At 35.8% G+C, this 27,663-nt stretch overlaps 1 protein-coding gene across 4 annotated transcripts; it reads right to left on the minus strand.

Annotated features, from left to right (window-relative positions):
* Positions 1-335: 335 nt before the first annotated feature.
* On the minus strand, positions 336-26,970 carry LOC121379118 (zinc finger CCHC domain-containing protein 24-like). 4 transcript variants are annotated; one of them, XM_041507597.1, is made up of 4 exons: positions 26,149-26,970; positions 19,898-20,086; positions 3,781-3,945; positions 336-573 (listed from the first exon to the last, which is right to left on the minus strand). In XM_041507597.1, exons 1-4 carry the CDS (start codon positions 26,476-26,478, stop codon positions 460-462), a joined length of 798 nt encoding a protein of 265 aa, XP_041363531.1. In that variant the 5' UTR covers positions 26,479-26,970; the 3' UTR covers positions 336-459. The 4 variants fall into 4 exon arrangements, with proteins under 4 accessions (XP_041363531.1, XP_041363530.1, XP_041363528.1 ...); XM_041507596.1 differs by having other exon boundaries at positions 19,889-20,086; XM_041507594.1 differs by having other exon boundaries at positions 336-597; positions 19,889-20,086; positions 26,149-26,969.
* Positions 26,971-27,663: the final 693 nt, after the last annotated feature.

Consider the following 27,663-nt stretch of genomic DNA (forward strand, 5'->3'; position numbering starts at 1 on the left):
ACTGATGCAGAATTTATAACTGAACAAATTGAATAAACATCTTGTAATTAATTTAGTCAAATATTTGTAAATTTTATATGCTTAAAATTTGCCTCTCCAAATAAATGTTTTTTGGGAAAAAACTGCCTGGAACAGTTTCAGAGAAATTAAATTTAGTTGACTCTCAAGATGCCCGTTTTTAAAACTTTGTTTATGATCACTCAGCCTGTACGTACCATTTGTTATCGAATACCAAACTTGATGTTGCATAAACGTCACACAAAACAGATATAGGCAGAAGCATTGCAGTATGCACATAAAGCTGGGAGCACTCTAAAGAAACAGTAGCACCTTTGTTGTCATAGAGAATAAAGTCTTTATTTCGTAATATTCATGTCCATTTTCTTTAGCCATTATGTCCGTGACATTTCAAAGTCCATTTTCCCCCAATGATGTGCAATCCTTGTTCCAGCAACAGATCTAGTTCATACGGCGGCAGTAATATCCCAGCATCTTGCACTTCTCACAGAGGTGTTGCGGGTGGACCTTGCTCTGGTCACTGACGTCCAGGCCGTCGGGTTTCTCCAGGGGGCGCTGGTGACACGAAAACAGATGTGTCTTCAGACACAAAACAAAACGTTTAAAACGGGTTAGCAAAAATCAAAAACACAACAAGCAGGTTATAAGGCACACAAGAAAATCAGGGATAAGTGTGATGAAAATGTAACATGTAAGCTAAATTTTGGTAATTACTTCTTTTGTTTATTTCTTTTTTTTAACGACACCATTAGAGCACATTGATTAATTAATCATCGGCTATTGGATGTAAAACATTTGGTAATTCTGACTCGTAGCCAATAGAGGAAACCCACTACATTTTCCTAATGCAGCAAGGGATCTTTTATATGCACTTTTTCACAGACAGGAAAGCACATATCACGGCCTTTGACCAGTTCTGACAAATAAAAATGAAATGGTTTTGTGCATTGAATTAAGATATTTTTTATTTGTATTATTTGTACAGAATAAAAATCATTGGAAAGCTCTCTGGATCAGTATTACTTTTTGGTTAAAGGTGTACTTGATTTTGAATTATTTTTTTCAAAAGATTTTTCAAAAGTTGTAATTAATTTGTTTGACTACATGTGACAATGAATATATCCAAATGAACCTAGTTTTTCAGATCTGCATATAACATAAAATAAAGTGCAAGTGGCAGATAAACTAACCAAAACTTGTCAATTTAAACAAAAACAAATTTAACTTACAGCAGATGCCGACTTTATAAACTTCCAAATTAATTTTGGGAATGTATGAAATAAAACTTGTTATCTGGCTCACTTGTTTCAGGTAAGTTGATAAAGATATTTGTTTATGTGAAGTAACCGTAAAGATTACAGAAAAAGGATCAAGCAAGCCACACCTGATCAATTAATGGAACAGAAAAATAAAGAAGCAAAATCTGCACATCATGCATTGCTTACGACTTTACAGAACATTATTTGTAACTAACAATAAATTTTAACAGTTAATATCATTATCACTCTTAAAAGTATAAAGCAATTAAAATTTTAAGAAAAAAACCCAGCAGCACATTTTAAAATCCGATTAGATCAGTTAATTTAAATAAATTGAAACTGAAAATGATCATAAGAATCAAAATAAATTGTAAATCCAAGTAAAATGGAACCCATGAAACACCATGCCAAATCATGCAAGAGTGAATTCTGCAACCTTTTGGAAAGAAATATAGCAAATAGTTCAGATGTTATTTCACCTATAAATCTCTGACAAAACAATATTTGCTAATCAAAAGTGTGTGCAAAAGGAAAGGGCATACTTGCAAAGATTACTCATGACAGGAATAAAAACCAAATCAAACTTTGTCAGGAAGGTAAGACAGTTAGGACAAATTACTCCTTTATTTTTAATAGCAATTTGTTCTGCCATTGTTTTTGTTTGTTTGTTTTATTAACAAAATATCAAAATATAATGAATGATAATAAAGATCAAATGCTTTTACAAAAGTAACTGGTAAATTTACACATTATTCAACTGCTTAAAAATATATTTTAAGAACCATTCAAAGTCAAGATCGTCAGGACTATTTTCTCTATGACCACTTTTATAATGCTACTGAAAGCTGTAAAGTACGGATTCTATCATTTATCATTTACAGTGAAACCCCTCTAAACCGGACACCCTTGGAAACAGGACAAATATATGGTTTTAATGGGATCTGGTTTAGAGAGGTTAAGTTTTGTTCTGGTTTTTAAAAAGGGGCTCTGTAAAATGTCCGGTTTTGGTGGAATTCCGGTTTACAGAGGGTCCGGTCTGGAGAGGTTTCACTATACTTTCAAGTCGGTCAGTTTAGGAAAACATACTGCTGATAAACTGGTAACAATGAATGCAACTATGAATTAATAATATTTTAGTAATAAGAGCAACTTTAATTTTCTGGCCAAAAAAAACACTGTCTTTTTCACTTTATTAAAAGATTACATTTGAATGTCTTGATATGAACATTTATTGGATATACAGTCAAACCTGTCTTAACAGACTACGTAATGATCAAAAGTGGCCTCTTAAAACAGGTGGCCACTGAACAAAGATGAAAGTGGGTTAACAAAAAAAGGAGTAAAATCAGGAAATTTTAACATTGATGATCGGGTGGCACCAGGGGTTCTGCCAGAGGGTAAAATGGATATGGCGCCATACCAAATTTTTATGCAGATTTTTTTTTTTAAGTTAACCTTTTGACAAAATTAATTATTCTAATCATTAATGTGTGATTTTCTTAACCCTAATACTAACTTAACCCAGTTTATTTTGGCGGAAGCCCCCCCCCCCCCCCCCCCCCATACTCTGTGGTTGCATTCAATTCTATAGCGCCATACCCCAAAACACTGGGTGCCAAATGATCTAAAATGGAAGATTATTTTCAGAATGTATGCAAAGTATTAGTGGAAAACCCAGAAACACTGTACATTTCAAAAAGCAGGAATTCCATCTGTAAGTCATTAAACACTGTTAACTGTTTAGGACAAATTTAAGTGGCTATTTAGACAGGTGGATAGCTTCGTACAGGTTTGACTGTATGTATTTGATCATGGTGGTAACATTGTGAGCATTGTTCACATCCTTCCATCCACACACTTCCATTTAATTATGTTTTTGTTGAAATAAGTTATCACCAAGTTAAGACAAATCCTTTCGGTACTTTCAAAAAGATTAACTTTACAGAGAAATGAGGATTATTATTGAGAGTAATCATCAATTATGCACACATCTTGTCAATTTATTATTGTACTTAAATTTTTAATATTTAAACCCCAACTTGCAATTTAGACAGTCCACTCCCATTTATATAAAAATAATTTTTATTTAGATTTTATAACAACTTTATTATTCAAATGAAGCAGTCCACAACTTGGCAACAATCATAAACTCATACCAAACACGTGCCAAGCAGCAAATTAAAAAAGCACTCTCATTGAATAATGCAAAGAATGTATTACAAATTTCGACATACAAGAAATAATGCAGAAATATTGATAAAATTTTATGAAGTGCAAAATTATAATTATCAGAGGTTATAAATTGGGGCTGGGCAGGGGGCTTGGGCCTTTGATCTGGTAGATGTATCCCCCCAAAATATGCTTCTAAAGCAATTCAAAATAAAAGTTACAAGAAATTGCTTGTAAAAAAAAGACCCGCCAATTTTATCATCCCAGAAATCTTATTTCAATGATGTCCATGTACATGCCAGTGTTAAAGCCACTGTTCATCACAGCAGCTCACCTGTTTGTGGGGGTAGACGTTGATGTGGCATTTGATGCATTCCTGGCCCATGTTAGCCCAACTGTTGCCACTCATCCACTTCCTCTTGCACTTGGGGCACTTGTACTCTCCAAAACACCTCTTCTTGCCCTGGTACGGGGTCAGGCCTTCACCTTTCGGTCTGGCCTGCAAAAAGAGCTGTTAGTTAAATACTGGGTGAACAAGTTAGGTAAAACCAGTTTGATAATAAATAAGTAAGTAAGTAAAAAGTAAGTAAGCAAGTAAATAAACACCTCTTCTTGCCCTGGTACGGGGTCAGGCCTTCACCTTTCGGTCTGGCCTGCAAAAAGAGCTGTTAGTTAAATACTGGGTGAACAAGTTAGGTAAAACCAGTTTGATAATAAATAAGTAAGTAAAAAGTAAGTAAGTAAGTAAGCAAATAAACACCTCTTCTTGCCCTGGTATGGGGTCAGGCTTTCACCTTTCGGTCTGGCCTGCAAAAAGAGCTGTTAGTTAAATACTGGGTGCACAAGTTAGGTAAAACCAGTTTGATAATAAATAAGTAAGTAAGTAAGTAAAAAGTAAGTAAGTAAGTAAATAAATAAATAAATGCATGAATGGGCAAGATTTTGAAGTGACTCAAGCAGCCAAATATACTCTTAAAAAAAAGTAGGGGAATCTGAAATATTAATGTTAATATCAACTATTAGACTGAACATACGTTTTAACCACAGACATCCTAGTAAAGAACATTCAGGTCTGTTTATCAACACACCGAAATACATTCCATAGTTTGCACATGCATCATGCAGTTGCCCCGTACACGTGTCATTCTCGATTTTGATAATTTCCAAGAAGGTCAGTCTTTTTTTATTCTACTGGCCATACTTTCAAATTTCACTTCTGACCCCATTCGTCCTTCAAGATCTTTGGTAGTCATAAAACCTACTGTAATACTGAACTACCGGTTGTAATGTTTGCCCAATTAATTCACTATTATCATATAACCATTCCCCATTAATATTTTACCTTTCCCTGACAGAATAAAATACCACATTGGCATAATGGTATATAAAGCACTAAATGGCTTCTCCCCAGAATACATTACATCTCTCCTTACCCCAATATCTGAAACCTGTAATTATTACCCAAGATCCTGTAACAAAAACAAACTTCAGCTACCAAGGCCTCATACTGAACTATATAAAAAATCCTTCAGTTACTCAGGTGTTCAGGATATGGAATGCAATACCCCTTGATATTAGACACCAGAAGTCATTTGCAAACTTTAAATGCAGCCTGAAACAATATCTCATGGACGTTTATTTGGCTGATTAGTTTTTATTCTATATAATAATTATGTTTTGAGACTTTAGTGTCAATATTATACAACTAACAGATGTCTGTTAAATATAAGATTTCTCTAGTCAATATGTATGTATGCATTTATCGTAATAGTATAGTACTTAGTATATATGTATTTTCTTTTCCAGTGTTTCAATGTATTGTTGAGGGTCAAGTGGAAGATTAGCTTGTGCTAAACCTGTCACCCTCATTAAATAAAGTTATTATTATTACCGGTATTATTATTATTATTATTATTATTATAGCTAATATACCTTATTAGTGTTCCCCTATTTTTTTTTTAAGAGTATATATTAATTTGAGATGTACATTTTTAAAGTATTTTTTTTAAAAGTTAAAGTTTGTTTTGTTTAATGACACCATTAGAGCACATCAATTTATTCATCATCGGCTATTGGATATCAAAACATTTGGTAATTTTGACATATATATAGTCTTAGAGACGAAACCCACTACATTTTTCCATTAGTAGCAAGTGGTCTTTTATATGCACCATCTCATATACAGGATAGCACATACCATAGCCTTTGATATACCAGTCACAGTATATTGGCTGGAACATAAATGCATGAATGGGTAAGATTTGAAAGTGATCCAAGAAGACAAATTTATTCATTGGAGATGTAAATTAAAAACAAGTAGCACATATATATTAATGCTTTTTAAAAATAACTGTATGGTTATGCGTAGCTATTCATGCCAATAAATTTCAATAGAAAATGGTCAAAACAAAAACATAATTTATTCTTTTATTGTACTTTTTTAAATATAAAAATCTAAATAAATGAAAATGTTTTCTGCTGAAATACTCCGATTTCAGCGAAACTATGGTATAGCGAGTTTTCTGTTACTTTTCCCAATAACCTCTATTGCATTTACTCTTATTATGGGGACAGGACGCAGCCCAGTGGTAAAGTGCCCGCTCGATGCGCAATCGGTCTGAGATCGATCCCCGTCGGTGGGCCCATTGGGCTATTTCTCATTCCAGCCAGTGCTCCACGACTGGTATATCAAAGGCCATGGTATGTACTACCCTGTCTGTGGGATGGTGCACATAAAAGATCCCTTGCTGCTAATCGAAAAGAGTAGCCCACGAAGTGGCGACAGCGGGTTTCCTCTCAATATCTGTGTGGTCCTTAACCATATGTCTGACGCCATATAAAACATTTCCTTCTTCCCACACTAATAATTACAGAATGACTGTATTGCTTCCAAGCTTGAAATCATATTAAACATTTCCTTCTTCCCACACTAATAATTACAGAATGACTGTATTGCTTCCAAGCTTGAAATCATATAAAACATTTCCTTCTTCCCACACTAATAATTACAGAATGACTGTATTGCTTCCAAGCTTGAAATCATATAAAACATTTCCTTCTTCCCACACTAATAATTACAGAATGACTGTATTGCTTCCAAGCTTGAAATCATATAAAACATTTCCTTCTTCCCACACTAATAATTACAGAATGACTGTATTGCTTCCAAGCTTGAAATCATATTAAACATTTCCTTCTTCCCACACTAATAATTACAGAATGACTGTATTGCTTCCAAGCTTGAAATCATATTAAACATTTCCTTCTTCCCACACTAATAATTACAGAATGACTGTATTGCTTCCAAGCTTGAAATCATATTAAACATTTCCTTCTTCCCACACTAATAATTACAGAATGACTGTATTGCTTCCAAGCTTGAAATCATATAAAACATTTCCTTCTTCCCACACTAATAATTACAGAATGACTGTATTGCTTCCAAGCTTGAAATCATATTAAACATTTCCTTCTTCCCACACTAATAATTACAGAATGACTGTATTGCTTCCAAGCTTGAAATCATATTAAACATTTCCTTCTTCCCACACTAATAATTACAGAATGACTGTATTGCTTCCAAGCTTGAAATCATATAAAACATTTCCTTCTTCCCACACTAATAATTACAGAATGACTGTATTGCTTCCAAGCTTGAAATCATATAAAACATTTCCTTCTTCCCACACTAATAATTACAGAATGACTGTATTGCTTCCAAGCTTGAAATCATATTAAACATTTCCTTCTTCCCACACTAATAATTACAGAATGACTGTATTGCTTCCAAGCTTGAAATCATATTAAACATTTCCTTCTTCCCACACTAATAATTACAGAATGACTGTATTGCTTCCAAGCTTGAAATCATATTAAACATTTCCTTCTTCCCACACTAATAATTACAGAATGACTGTATTGCTTCCAAGCTTGAAATCATATTAAACATTTCCTTCTTCCCACACTAATAATTACAGAATGACTGTATTGCTTCCAAGCTTGAAATCATATTAAACATTTCCTTCTTCCCACACTAATAATTACAGAATGACTGTATTGCTTCCAAGCTTGAAATCATATTAAACATTTCCTTCTTCCCACACTAATAATTACAGAATGACTGTATTGCTTCCAAGCTTGAAATCATATTAAACATTTCCTTCTTCCCACACTAATAATTACAGAATGACTGTATTGCTTCCAAGCTTGAAATCATATTAAACATTTCCTTCTTCCCACACTAATAATTACAGAATGACTGTATTGCTTCCAAGCTTGAAATCATATTAAACATTTCCTTCTTCCCACACTAATAATTACAGAATGACTGTATTGCTTCCAAGCTTGAAATCATATTAAACATTTCCTTCTTCCCACACTAATAATTACAGAATGACTGTATTGCTTCCAAGCTTGAAATCATATTAAACATTTCCTTCTTCCCACACTAATAATTACAGAATGACTGTATTGCTTCCAAGCTTGAAATCATATTAAACATTTCCTTCTTCCCACACTAATAATTACAGAATGACTGTATTGCTTCCAAGCTTGAAATCATATTAAACATTTCCTTCTTCCCACACTAATAATTACAGAATGACTGTATTGCTTCCAAGCTTGAAATCATATTAAACATTTCCTTCTTCCCACACTAATAATTACAGAATGACTGTATTGCTTCCAAGCTTGAAATCATATAAAACATTTCCTTCTTCCCACACTAATAATTACAGAATGACTGTATTGCTTCCAAGCTTGAAATCATATTAAACATTTCCTTCTTCCCACACTAATAATTACAGAATGACTGTATTGCTTCCAAGCTTGAAATCATATAAAACATTTCCTTCTTCCCACACTAATAATTACAGAATGACTGTATTGCTTCCAAGCTTGAAATCATATTAAACAAACAAAAATAATTTTCCTTCCTAATTATGAATTTAGTTTATTAAACAAAGAAGGCTACCATTAAAACAACTACTGAAGAAGTAAAGAAATTTAAAAAAATTTGATTACAGTATTTTATTTTTCTTCAAAAAGTTGTAAAGAAAAATAATTTTCTGACCAGTTTACAAGTCTAGCATGTGCGGTTGGTTAAATTATCTGCTGGTTATGTCCAAGATTTGGTTGAAATAATAGCCGGAGCTGGTCTTGTCATAAGATATCTTCCCGATAGCCTGATTATAACCAGCTGGCCAGACCTCTGGCATGACCTGGTTAAATGTTGACCCTGTGGGTGCCCACAAATCAGGCTCACTTTTCCTATCTCAAGTCACGGTGTTGTGTGGAATATGATTCTTTGGTGTTGTTAATGTTCAAAGGTTTATGTGCCACATGTTGGGTTTTTTTTCTGGGTTGGTTTTTTTTATAGATATATATACATGTAGTTCTATATATTATTTGGTACAGGTGAATAGTTAAACTATATTTTGTTATCAGAGAGTCAGTCCATAAACAAGTCTGGTTTCTGAAACATGATCCACCATTTGGCAATGATTAGTCAGACAGCAGGGAGAAGTTGGTGTATGTGGTTTACACCTCCACACTGAGTTAACACACTCTCTCAGTTGTAAGGCAGTGGTTAGTCAGACAGCAGGGAGAAGTTGGTGTATGTGGTTTACACCTCCACACTGAGTTAACACACTCTCTCAGTTGTAAGGCAGTGGTTAGTCAGACAGCAGAGAGAAGTTGGTTTACACCTCCACACTGAGTCAATCCAAGTTTTAGGCAGATCGCTTGCCTGAGACGTTTTGGTCGTAGAATCTGTGGATGTTGAATTGATGTGCGACGTCACACTGCAAGGTCTGAGATTCAAGCATCCCTATGACTCGCTATGACTGAGGCGTGGCATGACGAAATTGCATTAAACAGTTCACTAATGGTGTTTTTCTGACTTCTGAAGGCTGCACAGAGTGGCAATGATTTACAACTAAATGTCTGGCCTTTTATGGTGAACACTGGACAGGATTTCTCCCGAATATTCCATGTTTCTTACACAAAGCATGCAATCGCTGCAACAACCGCTTAGATGCATTTCTTTCAGCCGTTTCATGCACATTTTCTCTGGTTTACATCCATAAATCCAATCACAAATTTATTATTCCCAACAATCCATGTCACAATAACTGTTGCCATTGAGTATAAAAGATGCTTTGCTGCAATGGAAAAAAACACCAAAACCCAGCCTTGGTGGTGTAGTGGTTAAGCCACCAGACACAAGTTAAAGACTGGTAGGTACTGGGTTCATATCCCAGTAGATAGGTGTAAGGCCACTACACTGACCTCTCTCTCACTAACCAATAACAAAACTAATCATTAACTCAACTGTCCTGGACAGTGTACTTGAAACTTAATGTAACAGGTATCCTCTTGGACTTTGTCAGACTTATCAAAAGTATGACATCCATTAGCTGATGATTAAGAAATCAATGTGCTCTGGTGGCATCATTATTTAACAAAACAAACTAACTTTTTAACTCGCTTCAATCTGAAGCAAACACTTTGATCTGAACACAGAGCATGAAATAATGGCCTGCAAAAGCAGTGCAAGTTTTAGACCAAGTAGATGAAATAGAAATCTGCCTACTAAACTTTAAAAAAAAATTGCATGTCATTTTTCAAGAAATATGTGTGCTGTATACATGTATATACAATTATCTCTTCTGCAATTTAGCTTGTGATGCTATTATATCTCAATTCCACAATGATATAAAAGTGTAAAATACATCCTAATTGTTCACACCATCACAATTTCTTTTATCTTGGGGTTATATTTTTCTTGGCAACAAAATATTTTTGTTGGCTTGCTGTTTACAAGGGGTAGGTAGTAAGTAGCTCAGTGGTAAAGCGGTCAGTCTAGGATCAACTGTTGGTGGGTCCCATTGGGTCATTTCTCATTCCAACCAATGTGTCATGATTGGTATATCAAAGGCCATGGTATGTGCTGTCCTGTCTGTGGGACAGTGCAGATAAGATCCCTTGTGTATATTAATGAAAAATAAATGCTGTGTGTTTCACCTCTAAGACTGTATGTTAAAATTACTGAATGTTTGCCATGCAATAGCTGATTGTTAACCAATCAGTGTGCTCTAGTGGTGTCATTATACAAAAATAATAGGTCATATTTTATTTTATTTCAAGCCTTGGAATACAGCATCTACATACATCTTTAAAGAAAAAAAGTGCAATCAAGATCGCATTTCTAATGCAAACTGCTGGTAATTTGGATTTAAAAAAAAAAAATCAATAGTTTTCTAACATCAAAGACCATGGTATGTGCTATCTTGTTTGTGAAAATATAAATAGTACATGTATTCCATAGGCATTGAAAGATGTCATGACTATGGGAGGAGCAATTATATATTAACTGGGTTGGGGGGGGGGGGATTGAATGTATAATTGTAAAGAGATGGTTGTAACATCCCCCCCCCCCACCAACCCCTCCCACTGGTGACACCTATGTACACATGTACTATGTGGTGCTAATTACAATTTGTGCAGAAGGCACAGATTAAACAGGGGGAAGTGCACATAAGTGTGTAAGGCTCACCCTGTCCATTGCCAAATTAGCAAATTGCTAATTTTTATAAAAAGTGGATATAACATTGCAGTCTTTGGCTAATAAAATATTCCTTACATTAGTCATATTTTAACAATTTTCAAGGAAATATTCTATAAATGTGAAAATTGGCTGAACCAAAATGTGTTCCAGTATGAGCACTACATTAAAAAAAAATCCCCTCGTTTTTAATCAACAAGATTATTCTACGAGTTGAAAGCCAGCGAGAGTGAGAGTGAGAGTGAGAGTGAGAGTGAGAGTGTGAGTGAGAGAGAAAGGAGGTGTGGGGGGGGGGGGGGGGGGAATCCCCACAAAAAAGAGCCTGACACATCTGCAAAAACATATTGTGATTTACAATGTTATGTGCATGTCTGCTGCAGAATGCTTGCATCTTCACCAACATAAATCTACCTATTGCACTAAACAGGATAAAATTTCACCAGGCCTCCTTTTGCTGTTGAAAATATGAGTAACCATGGTGACTGGATTGGAATGTCAGAACATCTGCTGATATCATCAGACTGTACACACATGCAAATGGTATGTTTGGCTGTAGGGGCATTCTAATATACACATAGCCAGTGAGGACCTTTGTTTCTTATTTATTTATTATCATTTATATAAGAATTTGTGAATTTTAAGTAACTTCAGAGCCTATACACAGTTATGAAATACAGATACATTCTCTTTCTTTCGTTTTTTCCTTCACTTCTTTTATACATTTTGAAAGCATAAAATACATTTAGTTTGAAACCAAAAATGTATTTGTTTTAAATCCATGAAAATGCTGCCAAATTAAACCAAATATAATTTAGAAAATACTAAAATTGATGGATGGATCAGGGTTTGACAAATCTACTTGGTTCCAGCTAGTGACTTTTTGGTCTGGGATAGTGGAAATTATCAACTGTATTACTATGATATATAAGACACTAGCCCAGGCTTCTGTGAGGCCTAGTGACTTTCTAGCAGTCGGTTGAGTGCTTGCCTAAGGTGCTTGCATTGCAGGATCAAACCACATCAGTGGATCCATCTAACTGATGGGGTTTTTTTTTCTCTCATTTCAACCAGTGTACCACAACTGGTCAAAGGCTGCGGTATGTGCTATCCTGTCTGTAGGAAAGTGCATATACAAATCCCTTGCTGCTAATGGGAAAATGTAGCGGTTTTCCTCTGATAACTATGTGTCAAAATTACCAAATGTTTGACACCCACTAACCGATGATTAATTAATCAATGTGCTCTAGTGGTGTTGTTAAACAAAACAAACTTCAACTTTCTCAAATATTTGTTAACACTGATCATAACAGATGCATGAAAAAGTTTGTTTTGTTTAACGACACCACTAGAGCACAATGATTTTTTAATCATCGGCTATTGGATGTCAAAGATGTGGTAATTTTGACAGTCTTAGAAAGGAAACCTGCTACATTTTTCCATTAGTAGCAAGGATCTTTTATATGCACCATCCCAGACAGGATAGCACATACCATGGCCTTTCATACACCAGTCGTCGTGCACTGGCTGAAACTAGAAATAGCCCAATGGGCCCACCAATGGGGATCAATCCCAGACCGACCGCACACCAAGCAGACGCTTTACCACTGGGCTACGTCCTGCCCCCAACAGATGGATGAAAAAGACGGACCAACAGGTGCAGTTAAAAGGTATGATCCGATGGTACTAAAACTGAAGTATTAGACCCAAGTGGAATCTATTTCTCCCACACACACACACTCAGTTGATCCATTTTCCCTTGGCACATTTGCACACATGTGAAAGCAAAGACTGCCTGGTCTACTAGAAAACAGGTGAACCAGTCCTTATTACCAATGAACGGCAAGGTGCCGAGAGGAGAGGTTCTGGCGAAATAATTCTTACAGGTGTTAGCATACACCATCATAATAAGAGTACTCTTGGTGCTTATTACATTACAAGGTTTATCTCTGAACCAAGCCCAGGGTTGTGTTCAGCAGACAGATAGTGTGTCACGCCTGATGCCAAGTCAGCGGAGGGCAGTAGCTGTGCAAAAGTTGGCCCACACTGCTCAAGTTGAGCTTTTCTGTCTGTGCACCACTCATGTTATGTTTATAACCAAAGGCACAAGAAGAAAGTGAAATGTTGAGGAAAACCAAATTAATACATGTAAATGGTTCTGTGCAGCAGAATAATATGCAAATAACAGATTTATGCTATAAACCGATATGCAATAAAGTGGATTAGACTGTATTTGTGTTTGTTGTGCTGTTCAGTATACCGGTATATTTATCAACAGATGTGGCACACATAATAAATTCTGCTGATATAGCATACACAAAGTTCTGCAGTTGTAGCACAGATCTTAAGTTCTGCAGATATAGCATATACAAGATCTGCAATATATATATATATATATATATATATATATATATATATATATATATATATATATATACATAGGAAGAAAGAAACGTTTTTGTTTAACAACACCACTAAAGCACATTGATTTATTAATCATTGGCTATTGGATGTCAAACATTTGGTCATTTTGACATATAGTCTTAGAGAGGAAATCTGCTACATTTTCTATTAGTAACAAGGGATCTTTTATATATACACCATCCCACAGACAAGATAGCATATACCACAGCATTTGATATACCAGTCGTGGTCCACTGACTGTGACAAGAAATAGCCCAATGGGCCCACCGATGGGGATCAATCCAAAACCAACCTCACATCAAGTGAGCACTTTACCACTGGGTTAAGTCATGCCCTTTAGCTTAGTATACATAGGTTTAGCATATACACGTTCTTCTGCTGTAGAACTCAGAGGTTCTGGAAACACATTCTACAGTTGTAACACATTATAGCACACAAGTTCTATAGTTGTTGAACACATCAAAAGTTCTGGAATTGTAGCAGACACAAGTTCTGCAGTTGTAGCAGACACAAGTTCTATAGTTGTAGCAGACACAAGTTCTATAGTTGTTTTAACAGAAAAAGATTTTGTAGTTGTAATAGACTCAATTTCTGCAGTTGCAACACATACAGGTTCTGCAGTTGTAGCACATGAAAGTTCACCAGACATAATTCTACAGTCATAGCACATATCATAGGTTCTGAAGTTGTATCACACTCACGTTCTGCAATTGTAGCACACATACGTTTGGCAGTTGTAACATACATAGGTTCCTCAATTGTGGTACTCAAAGATTCTGCAAACACAAATTCATCAGTTGTAGCACACATCATAAGTTCTGCAGTTGTAACAGAGAAATATTCTGCAGTTGTAATAGACTTGAGTTCTGTAATTGCAGCACACCAGTTTAGCAGTTACATGTAAAGTATACACTGGTTCTGCAATTGTAGTACCGTACACAAAGGTTCTGCAGACACAAATTCTACATTTGTAGTACACATCATAGGTTCTGCAATTGTAGTACACAAAGGTTTTGCAGACACAAATTTTACAGTTGTAGCACACATCATAAGTTCTGAAGTTGTAACAGAGAAATATTCTGCAGTTGTAATAAACTTGAGTTCTGTAATTGCAGCACACACAAGTTTAGCAGTTACATGTAAAGTATACACAGGTTCTGCAATTGTAGTACCGTACACAAAGGTTCTGCAGACACAAATTCTACAGTCATAGCACATATCATAGGTTCTGCAATTGTAGCAAACAAAGGTTTTGCAGACACAAATTTTACAGTTGTAGCACAAATCATAAGTTCTGAAGTTTTATCACACTCAAGTTCTGAAAATTGTAGCACACATACGTTTGGCAGTTGTAACATACATAGGTTCCTCAATTGTGGTACTCAAAGATTCTGCAAACACAAATTCTACAGTTGTAGCACACATCATAAGTTCTGCAGTTGTAACAGAGAAATATTCTGCAGTTGTAATAGACTTGAGTTCTGTAATTGCAGCACACACAAGTTTAGCAGTTACATGTAAAGTATACACAGGTTCTGCAATTGTAGTACCATACACAAAGGTTCTGCAGACACAAATTCTACAGTCATAGCACATATCATAGGTTCTGCAATTGTAGCAAACAAAGGTTTTGCAGACACAAATTTTACAGTTGTAGCACAAATCATAAGTTCTGAAGTTTTATCACACTCAAGTTCTGCAATTGTAGCACACATACGTTTGGCAGTTGTAACATACATAGGTTCCTCAATTGTGGTACTCAAAGATTCTGCAAACACAAATTCTTCAGTTGTAGCACACATCATAAGTTCTGCAGTTGTAACAGAGAAATATTCTGCAGTTGTAATAGACTTGAGTTCTGTAATTGCAGCACACCAGTTTAGCAGTTACATGTAAAGTATACACTGGTTCTGCAATTGTAGTACCGTACACAAAGGTTCTGCAGACACAAATTCTACATTTGTAGTACACATCATAAGTTCTGAAGTTGTAACAGAGAAATATTCTGCAGTTGTAATAGACTTGAGTTCTGTAATTGCAGCACACACAAGTTTAGCAGTTACATGTAAAGTATACACAGGTTCTGCAATTGTAGTACCGTACACAAAGGTTTTGCAGACACAAATTCTACAGTTGTAGCACACATCATAAGTTCTGAAGTTGTATCACACACACGTTCTGCAATTGTAGAACACACACGTTTGGCATCATAAGTGTAGTCATAATAGCTGTCGATGCATGGTATTGTGGTCTATTATAGAGTGCGCCGTGCGGCCCAATACCTCTGACTTCAGCACTCATGGTTTCTGTTAGGGTTACCTCACTCTTAGTCCATATCAGTCTAGTCTCTACCCATTGACCAGTCCAGCATGGGTGTCCCTAACAGAAGCCAAAGCTCCTATTGGCATAGCTCTCTGGGTCACTGAGACACACAAGCCCCCTCACCACGTCAAGGAATGGACTATGAAGAGGAGTTCTGCAGTTGTAGCATACATAAGTTCTGTAGTTGTTACATAGAAATAGTCTGTAGTGTTAATAAACTCAATTTCTGCAGTTTCAGCATACACAGGTTTTGCAGTTACAAGTAAAGTATACATGCATGTAGATTCTGCAGTTGTAGCCCACAAAATATCTGCAGAAGTAAATTCTACAGTTGTAGCACACATCATAAATTCTGGATTTGTGACAAGACATGTTCTGCCATTGAATGACACTCAAGTCTCCTAGTTAAAGCATACTTGGATTCTTCAGTTGTAGTAGAATTACATTCTACAGATGCAGTACATATAAGTTCTGCATATGTTACAAACTCAAGTTCTACAGTTGTAGTACACACAAGTTAGGCCTACATAGGTTCTGCAGTTGTCACACACTTAAGTTGTGCAGTTGTAGCAGACACAAGTTCTACAGTTGTAGCAGATAAAAGTTCTGTAGTTGTAGCAAGGGCAGATCTAGAAAATATTTTAGTAGAAAAGACCAAGGGTAAAAGGTCACATGAACGAACTCCTACAAAGGGCACCCACATACAAATTTTAAATGAACCACTTTCAAAAATAAAAACTGTTGAAAAATTAAGAAACTTCAAGCATTTTTAAAAAGTTTAGTTAGTTTTTGTTTTAACGGAACAACTGGTGCACATTGATTAATTAATCATCAGCTATTGGATGTCAAACATTTGGTAATTCTGACTCGTCAGAGGAAACCAGATACATTTTTTTTCTAATGCAGAAAGGGATCTTTTATATGCACTTTCCCACAGACAGGAAAGCACATTGTGCAGCATTTCTGCAGTTGTAAGAGACTCTACTCCAGCTGTTAGTGTGCAGACGTAACTAATTGTGCACATGCAGCTGCAAATTTCTGTCTGGCACCAGACCATGCACTGCCATGCAGCTGACATTTGATACCCTGTTACAGATGTTTTGTCAGTTGATAAAACCTTTCATTGTTATCTACATCACAATTTCACAAGTTCTGAGTATGAGAAAGAAAAGACACATGATTCATAAACTGCTCTGAAAAAAAAAAACATTAGGTAGAAGCAGAGAACTTCAAATGATAACCACCATAAAACACTATTAGTCAGTTTACAGTTGATTATTTGGCATAATTTCAACATCTTTATGATTCATACAATACAGTCTTTCTTTTCAGGTTTGGAACAAGACAACTCTGTGATATAGATGGACAGCTTTCCAAGAATGTTTGCTGGTAAGAGAGAAAATGATCCAATAGGTCCATCATGTGTGACTGACCTTGCAACCGGTCGGTTTGGGATCGATCCCCATCAGTGGGCCCATTGGGCTATTTCTCGCTCCAGCCAGTGCACCACGACTGGTAAATTAAAGGCTGTGGCATATACTATCCTGTCTATGGGATGGTGCATATAAAAGATCCCTTGCTGCTAATCGAAAAGAGTAGCCCATGAAGTAGCGACAGTGGGTTTCCTCCCTCAATATCTGTGTAGTCCTTAACCATATGTCCGATGCCATATAACCGTAAATAAAATGTGTTGAGTGCGTCGTTAAATAAAACATTTCCTTCCCACTATACCCTCAGAAAGGTATACTAGCATACTTACTTTTTCACTATTACGTGTAGCAGAACAAATAAAGGAAAGGAGTATTTGTTTAAAGGTGCAGACCCTAGTTTCAGCCCGTGAAAATGGACACCAAGTTTAGTTAATCTACAAGCCTGTAACACATTTGGATAAAGATACAACAGAGCGATTCAAGAGTCTGTGACGTTGAAAGGGTGATATACCCTTAAAAATGGACAAAAACTCAAATCCATAACTGTTACTTCTCAGACGCACATGCGTTTTTAAAATCAATGCCCATCAGTGGCTCATTGGGCTATTTCTAGTTCCAGCCAGTGCACCATGATTGGTATATCAAAGGCTATGGTATGTGCTATCCTGTCTGTGGGATGGTGCATATAAAAGATCCCTTATTACTAATGGAAAAATGTATCGTGTTTCTTCTCTAAGACTATATGTGAGAATTACCAAATGTCTGACATCCAATAGCTGATTAGCTGATGACAAATAAATCAATGTGCTCTAGTGGTGTCATTAAACAAAACAAAACAAAATTTAACAAACTTGGTACACATATATAGGTTCTACATGTGTCTGTACCACTGATGGACGTGTTTATACAGAACTGCAGTTCAACTGACACAGGTAGGTCTCCGCTCAGTGCTAGAGGTCTGACCGACTTCCATAACACGTTTTATGGCTGGAACACAGCAGAAGAGTGCAGCAGAAACACTGACATAGCCAGGATTTTATACTGGGGGGAGCAACCAATATGGGGGGGGGGGGTGGGGGGGGGGGGGGGGGGGGGGCAACTCACACTATGCATGTATGCATAGATTTTTGTATGTATGATTTTATTAAATTTAGTAGGTTTTTTTTTTAAATTTTGATTGGGGACATGGATGCCATGGACCTTTCCCCCATCCCTATGCCACTGAGCAGAAATTACTAGTAAAAAAATCACAAGGCCCCCAATCACGATATAGGCAACACTCACAAATGTTCTCTCAGTTAACTTTTAAGTGAAAATAAGCACAATACTATTAATATTAGAGTTACCTAAACAATTCAGGGAGCTGTGGGGGCAGAATTACAGGGACCATGCTGCCCACTTTTTCTCTGTTACTGTACAAGGCTGGAAGTGCCATAATGCCTGAAATTCTAAATTTTCTAAAAAAAAAAGCATGTCCCCAAACCCTGCTAACAGGTTCGAGCCCTTCAGACACTCAAATTTCCATTCCCCAGGTCACCACATTGACTTGTAGTAAGATTCTTCAATTAAAAAAAAAGTAAACATTTTTACATTTTTGTTTTAAAAAATGATTGGACAGATTTGCCCCACGTCCTCACTAAAGCACATTAATTAATTCATCATCAACTGTTGGATATCAAACATTTGGGGCGGGACCTAGCCCAGTGGTACAGCGCTCTCTCGATGCGCAGTCGGTGTAGGATCGATCCCCGGTGGTGGGCCCATTGGGGTATTTCTCATTCCAGCCAGTGCCCCACGACTGGTATATCAAAGGCTGTGGTATGTACTATCCTGCCTGTGGGATGGTGCATATAAAAGATCCCTTGCTGCTAATTGAAAAGAGTAACCCATGAAGTGGTGACAGCGGGTTTCCTCTCTCAATGTGTGTGGTCCTTAACCATATGTTGGACTCCATATAACCGTAAATAAAATGTGTTGAGTGCGTCATTAAATTTCTTTAGTTTTTAAAACGTTCGATAATCTGACCTATAATCTTTGAGGAAATGCACTAAATCCCCCCAACCAAAAAAAAAGGATGGATTTAAAACAACAAAATGTGCAGCTAGTTTCAACATTATGTCAGTCATGTTTTAATAAATAAAATACAAGGGGCAGGATTTAGCTCAGTCGCTTGCCTGAGGTGCTTGCGTCGCTTGCCTGAGGTGCTTGCGTCGCAGGATCGAACCACGTCAATGGATCAATGGATCTATCGAACCACGTCAATGGATCAATGGATCTATCGAACCACGTCAATGGATCTGTTCAACCGATTAGGTTTTTTCTCATTCCAACCCAGGGCTCATGCTGTTGGTAGCCAAATTAGCCATTGGCTAAGTTAAAAAAAAAAAAAAGGCTAATAAAATTTGCAAGTGCAAGTGTACCACAACTGGTCAAAGGCCGTGGTATGTGCTTTCACGTCTATGGGAAAGGCAGTACAAAAGATTAATTGCTGCTGATGGGAAAAGTGTACCAGTGTTCCTCTGATGACTATGAGTCAGAATTACCAAATGTTTGACATCCAATAGCCGATGATTAATTAATCAATTTGCTCTAGTGGTGTCATTAAACCAAAAAAACACCAAAAAAATCTTAAAATTAAAAAAAGATGAACGAGAAAACAATGGACACACAGCAAGAACGTCTAGATAATAGTAAAACAGGTATACCTTGCCTACCTGGGGACAGTCTTTGATGTAGTGGCCCTTGTTGAAGCACAGGTGACAGAGGTACGTGGAAGGGGGGCGCTTGCTAGGCTTCCGTTCCAAGGACAGTGACAGGTCGTTGAAGTGATCAGCAAGATCCTGGATGCTGCCGTACGGAGACGTTGTAGAGAGAGTGGACACATTGCCATTTGCATAGTGGTTCTGAAATAAAACAAGGTCAGCCCTTTTTTATATATATTTACTAGATCTAACCCATGATCAGGGATTTGTGAGGGGCTGGAAAAAAACTGCTTACTTTATTTACTATCAGGCCGTAATCCATGGCATATGAGGTACATAATACAATTATACATATATTTTGACAAGATGGCAAACGTATAAGTATTTCACATAAATAAACAAATAAAGATATTCAATGCTAACAAATCTAAACTGGTTATAATTTATAATATAAGGCACACATCATAAACTTCAAACCGTGAAAACATGCAAATGAACCTTGTGTGGTCAACAGTATTGAACATCATGTTGTTTTTTTAGATGAAATGAAAAAGCGCATTTACTCGCATATACATGGAAAAGTTTAGATAGTGTGATAGTCTTACATTTTTTTCAGTATCACCTTGTGATTCGCTACGCACCTTACAGAGATCACTACACAATTTTAAAAACAGGAATAATATTGCTAATCAATTTTCAGTTGACCAGAAATATCGCTAATTAAGATCTTGAAAACAAAATGTTTGCTGCTGTCGTGTAGATAGCCAGCCCCCATTAGCTGAGGCTATACACAGTCTGTGTTCATGGAAACACTTAAAATCCCGTCAAAACTGTGTGATCCTATTTCTGTATGTCGCATTTCATGAACATTGGATGAGAAATGAAATTAGTAGTGATATTGCAATTTATATTTTGAGTAACTGTGACCTTGACCTTTGACACAAAGACAAAACATAAACTGGTTCAAGATGTTCTGATCCTATTTCTATAAGTGACATTTCATGTGAACTGGATGAGAATTGAAGTCACTAGAGGAAGGTTGTAAAACAAATATTTAGTAAACAATGACCTTGACCTGTGACACAGAAAAGCAATACACAAACTTGTTCTTCATGTCCTGATACTAGTCCAAAATGAAATTTCATGCAATTTCATTGGATAAGAAATAAAGTTCCTAGTGTGATGATATATTTCTATTTTTTAGTAACAGATGACCTTGATCTTCAACTGAACTTCTTCATAATAACTATAATCTATAAATTCTCATATATATATATATATATATATATATATATATATATATATATATATATATATATATATATACAGTCACTAAAGCAGTGACATGTTATTTCTATTTTTAGTTGATATTTCCAGGGGACAATACTTCGAAATCTGAGGTAACCGGAAGTCAGTTCACGTGGTTTTTACCTAGGTAACCAATTGTTCGGTTACATGAATTATATTTGCGTAACCTGTGGATTACCTGATCGGTTACCTCAAAGTTACGTTGAAATTATATTTTAAATACATAATTTTTAGCTCAAACAAAGTTAAAACAAAATACAAAAGAAAACGTTTTATAAAACAGTTTCTTTAATGCTTGCAAATCGAAAGAAGTGACTTGTAGATGTTTCTATTGTTTTCGTATGATCGTAGTTGCCCGAATCTAAAAACCACTGTCCTCGGGCATCGGGCCACCGTATTCTAGAACCTCTGTGCAGCTTGTGGAAGTTAACACTGTTGTAAAAGGACTAAATATCAGCCCAGTAGTGAAACAAAATAGATACATTTGGAGGAAAAATGCCCATTCCCTGGTGCATGATTAGACTAATAATTTTCTTTTATAAATAACAAATAAAGGCTACCATTTGTCACTGATATGTAAAATTTAGTATACAGCAGGTTAAAAAAAACCCCACCAAAAACCCAAACAACAAATGTCCAGTTCCTCTGAACTATAAAACAGGCTACTCATTGGTGCATGATTAGATTAATAAAAATAAATCTTATAACAACACAAAAAGAAAGACCACTTTAGGGCTGTTCCACAATTTATCATGGGGGTGGTGGGCAGAGGAGGGGGAGAGCCGCTGTTCCACAATAGAGCGGAATAGGGCACAGCTCCTCAATTTATCATTGGGGGTAGAGGGGTAAGGCACGGCTTGTCAATTTATCATTGCTGGGGGGGGGGGGCAGATTAGGAGGGTAGTGCATGGCTCCTCAATTTATTATTTGGGGGGCAGAGGAGGGGTAGGGCACGGCTCCTCAATTTATCATTGGGGGGGGGGGGCAGAGTAGGAGGGTAGAGCACTGTTCCTCACTTTATCGATGGTACTTCTACATTACAGTCACATTCCAAATGTTTGTTATTTAAAGCTCATTATGCGATGTTAGTATTTTTCAGCTTTTGTGACATTTTTGCATTTTTGTTTACGTTAAAACCATTTTCAACCTTTGTAAAATTATAGGCAATCCAATAGTATGTCTACATATATTCCTTTAGTATGGAAGCGTATTAGTACCACCAAACGCAATAGAATAGCAGCAGATAATTTAGGCGCCTTAGCGGTCCGTGCATATTTCTTTAAAACTTTTGGCTCGACTCTATACTGAACCTTTGGTTGCAAGTCACAACCGTTGCAATATACCGTTGTCTACTGGTTTGCCACGCATCAAGTATCTAAGAATCAGTCTAAAACATTTGTCAGAATACTAGTAGTATGTCTGCATGAATAAACTTCCTGTAATCATGAAGTCTGCAAGTTTTAATTTCTGAACGTCTAAAGATCACGACGTAACCCATTTGTGGTTCGCGTAAATTTAATTTTGCATAACCGACACGCGAACAGAACGGCGGTTCGCGTGAAATATTGTGCCCTGTATTTCTGTTTTTGGTAAACGACTTTGACCTTTAACACAGGAAGGTGAAACATAAATTCCTACCCCTTATACCAACATCCCTTGATGATGCATCTGATGATGCATATTTATATGACCCAGATTGGAGATAGAAATTCATAAATTCTCTTTACCAAAAATTATGCTTAGCTTGTCATATCTATTTTTCACAATTATGTAATTACTTTTTAAAAATTAACAGATAAAAAAAGGTACTGAATATAAAGTATACATATACACACATGTATATATAATATATATATACATGTACATGTATGTATATATATATATATATATATATATATATATATATATATATATATATATATATATATATACATGTACATGTATGTTATATATATATATATATATATATATATATATATATATATATATATATATATATATACACACACATACACACGTGTATACTGAAATGTAAGTTTTTACTGCCCAATTGGGACATATACATAACATAAGCCACACTGGGGGGGGGGGGGGGGGCTTGAAGGTTTATTTTAACACTGAAATGTAAGTTTTTACTGCCCAATTGGGACATACATAACATAAGCCACACTGGGGGGGGGGGGGGGGGGGGGCTTGAAGGTTTATTTTAACCCTGAAATGTAAGTTTTTACTGCCCAATTGAGACATATACATAACATAAGCCACACTGGGGGGGGGGGGGGCTTGAAGAATGATTTACAGTCGGCCTATCAGTCTGTCGTATAAGATAAGTGATAAAAATTATAGGGAAATATTACTGCATTCATTTCATTAGCACACAACCCATTTGAAAACTGCCTAATTGCATAAACTGCTGTTACAGAGAGAGGATTATGGGGTTTTGAAGTTCTGAAGGAGTAGCCTTACAGGAAAAGGAAGCAATAGCAAGTCTTGAGAGAGGGAAGTTCTTAACAATTTCCACACAACTGCTGCAAAAAAATTCCCTTTGACAGTTATATTGTCCTTGTGGAGAGTCGATGGAAATTAAGAAATGTTTGTTTCATGACACCTTGCAGTGTTTAATCAGCACTAATTGGGTGTGAAATGCATAAACGAGTGTCCAAATGAGAGAAAAAACCATATCCACTTACACCGGCCTCAGTGGTGGCATGGTTAAGTCATCAGACATCAAGCTGGTAGGTACCAAGTTCGCAGCAGTACCAATTTCCATGCAGAGAGAGTTTTAACGACTCAATAGGTATGTGTAAGACCACTACACCCTCTACTTTCTCACCAACCACCAACTAACCCACTGTCCTGGACAGACAGCCCAGATAGCTGAGGAGTGTGCCCAGGACAGCATGCTTGGATATAAGCACGAAAATAAGTTGAAATGAAAATGAAATGTCCACTTACGACATAGATTGCTGCCTTATTTACACAAGATGATAAAGTAGCATAGTGGGTTTTTTCTTTAATACAACATAACAGTTGTAGAGCAATAGTTGTAATCAATTTGATCTCACTGGCTTGTTTGGTCAATTTAACACTTTTATAATGCATAAATTTGATAACATAAACTTAGGCGTTCTTTTATTATTACCAACTTCTAAAGGTTTTTTGTTTTACAAAGTATTAATTACTGGTTTTAATAAAAAATTTGTGACAATTTTAATTCAGTTTACAATATAGTTTTGGTGCCTTCACTTTACCAAAATGTATGTGTATTTTGTGATATCTTTTTTTTAATTTTTAGGATGAAAAGACAAAATTAACTGTTGAATTACTAATTTTAGACATTAGTTGAACTACATTGCAATAAAGAGATGGATTTTAAGAAACACTTTCAAATATATATTAAAATAACACAACAAAATTACTTTTGGTGTGAGCCCTGTTTTAGTGTATTAAATAGTACATAAATATTTTGTTTAATAAATTAAAAATAAATTAAATGTATATTAAATGTTTAACACCACCTTCATTACTAATTTAAAATTTAATAGTCGATTTATTTATTCATATTAGAAATTAAAATTGTTTATAATCTAGATACAAAATAAACTAATTCAAAAATATTCTTTATTGTGCACTTTGGACAGCAATATGCTAATTAAAAAACATGATTACCAAAACCATAACAGTAATTTTTTTAACAATACATTGAACTTTTCTTAAAGTTGCATTTGCCACAGTTCACAATTTTTTAGTTTGTTTTTGTGATAAACAACTACAAATTAATCAACCCCACACATAATCTTTGACTAATTAATTTTAAAAAATATTTTTTTAAATGTAATGTTTTGTAATTAAATACTATAAAACTACTACTAATAATAATTAAATGACTTTTAAACAAATTCCATCACATATTCACTGAAATAACAGTCCAAATGCAAACATTGACATTTCAATAGACTGGGATTTTTCTCGTTCCAACCAGTGCACCACAACTGGTCAAAGGCTGTGGTATATGCTTTCCTGTCTGTGGGAAAGTGCATATAAGAGATCCTTTGCGGCATTAAGAAAAATGTAATGGGTTTCCTCTGATAACTACGAGTCAGAAATACCAAATGTTTGACATCCAATAAATCAATGTGCTCTAGTGGTGTTATTAAACAAAACAAACTTTAACCTTGACATGACTTGCCCATCAGTCACCCTGGGCCTATTAGATTTTCAAATTATAGTACTGGGTAAATGAAATTTGGCTGATTTTTTATAGGCATGTTATTAAAGTATGATCCTTCACAACAAACATTAATAAATATTAATACATTTGGTCAAACTTAAATTGAACCTTTAATTTTTTTAATTATTTTTGTAATTTAGGACCTAAGACATTTTATAATTATAAAAAAATAAAATTACAAAAAAGGTAGTCCACAACTGGCTGCAATAAACTAATCTGTTATTATTAACTTCAGCTGAGGATCAACAAAAATGAATGTATCAATATAAATAGCAATATAACTGAAAACATTCATTATTACAAATATTAGTTTTATTTGAAAGAAATTGTTTAATGTGAATTATGATTTAATACAAATGTATTACTGTATTAGGAACTAATTTAAAAAAAAAAAAAAATAATAAATAAGCAATGCCAAATTTTTCCAAACATTAACATATAGGACATAAAAATGCAGAATTTCTCAAAATTAAAAAAACCCAACCTTATAATCTATTTAATTAGATAAAAGAAAAGCGCAAAAAAAAAAGAGAGTAAATAAATAAGCTAATTTAATATAGTTTAAATATTTAAAAATATTTTAAAAATCTGAAAAAAAAGGAAACTAAAAAATTCAAATATTTTCTTATTTCTTGTGTAATATTTAACTTTGAAAAAAAACGTGGTGCAGGGGAAGATGTAAAAAAAACCCTCATCTTTTAAAATTCTTGGTTTTCAGACTCACCGTTGCGTTGACGTTGCCGTGGATAGCTGTGTGTTGAGGTGGACTGGACCAGGGATCGGTGGCGGCGGGGATGTGGTGGTGGTTCACGGTGAAGATATTTTGGTTGGTTTTCTGCAGCAGGGAACTAACACTAACAGTGTTCAGCGAAGACACGGACTGGGGGTTGTTCTGGTTGGCCGTCCAAGGGTCGGTGTACACGGACTGACTGTTCTGGAGGCCCTGGGGACCGTTGGAGTCGGCCAGGGTGAGGTACACCCAGTTGAGTAGCTGCGCCGGTTGGTACACTGACGCCGACGTGTCGATGCTAGCGAGGGACGACATTTCCTTCATGTTGGGAATCAAGACCTCAACCTGGTCCAGTCACCAACTTGTAAAAAGACGTATAGCTCTGTGCCGAAAAATGACCGAAATAAGAGTAGTTCCCAAGAGATCGGTTCCACTACGTGCCAATCATAGATCTCCGTGACAGCAGAGTCACGCCCCATTCCTGTCAATAAAAACGAAGAAAAATGATCCCAATGTTATCCCAGTTGTGCATCTTATAGAGCCACGCCCCCTTCTGACCTAAAGTTCGTCTAATCGTAGTTCTCCATCAGTTGAGCCACGCCCATGTCTGTCAGTCAAAGAGCTCTGTCTTGGATCTGAATCTTGACCTAAAGTTCATCTGTTGCCACGGCAACTGCCTCTTTGACGGTAACTCGGCAAACTGGGTTACCTCTTGTTCCTCCATGTTGCTGCCGTAATCCAAGACGCTTCGGTGGAGTGTTATGGTCACTGGAGTTAAAAGTTTCTTCCTCATAATTGATGTAATTACGTAAGACCCCTGCCCTTACACCAATAAACCTGTTGAGCCTTTTGTTTTGTTATTTGAAACAGGACTGTACAGTCAATTGTAAAGAACACAAATGCCACGTGTTTATAGACTATTTATAGTTTAATGGACAAAACAACAAAAAACGAGAAGACTAATAGAATTTGATCACGTCTTTCATTAGCCGTTCTGTCCAAGCACCTCAAGCGCATTTTGCTAAGCAAGCACAGGAAATCAACTTTTTAACCTTTTAGACGTTCTTTATATGCGTATATCAGAGTAGTTTATTTGTTTTAAATAGGACCGCCTTGGTAAATGCCGTTTTGAACAAGGCATGCATGCATAATGTTACACTGTATAAGATGGTTGTTTTAGTAATATAAAACTGCTGGGTGTTCTTATTATATTAACACCTTTACTTGATTAGTCGTGTTCTGTTCTACACTTGAAAATAAATAAATAAATAAATAAATAAATAAATAAATAAATAAATAAATAAATAAATAAACAAAAATAAACAAACAAACAATAACAATAATTTAAAAAATTCGGAAACACGACTCTACCTAAAAACAAGAAAGGCCGATTATTTTTTATTTATATAGATGAAAAGAAGAAGAAGAAGAAAAAGTAGAAAATAATAACCCGACCTAACCTGCCTATTATATTGGCAATAATGTGTGTGTAAAGGACATGCTATCTTT

The sequence above is a fragment of the Gigantopelta aegis genome, chromosome 8 (genome assembly GCF_016097555.1).
Source record: "Gigantopelta aegis isolate Gae_Host chromosome 8, Gae_host_genome, whole genome shotgun sequence".
Classification (NCBI taxonomy): Eukaryota; Metazoa; Mollusca; class Gastropoda; order Neomphalida; family Peltospiridae; genus Gigantopelta; species Gigantopelta aegis.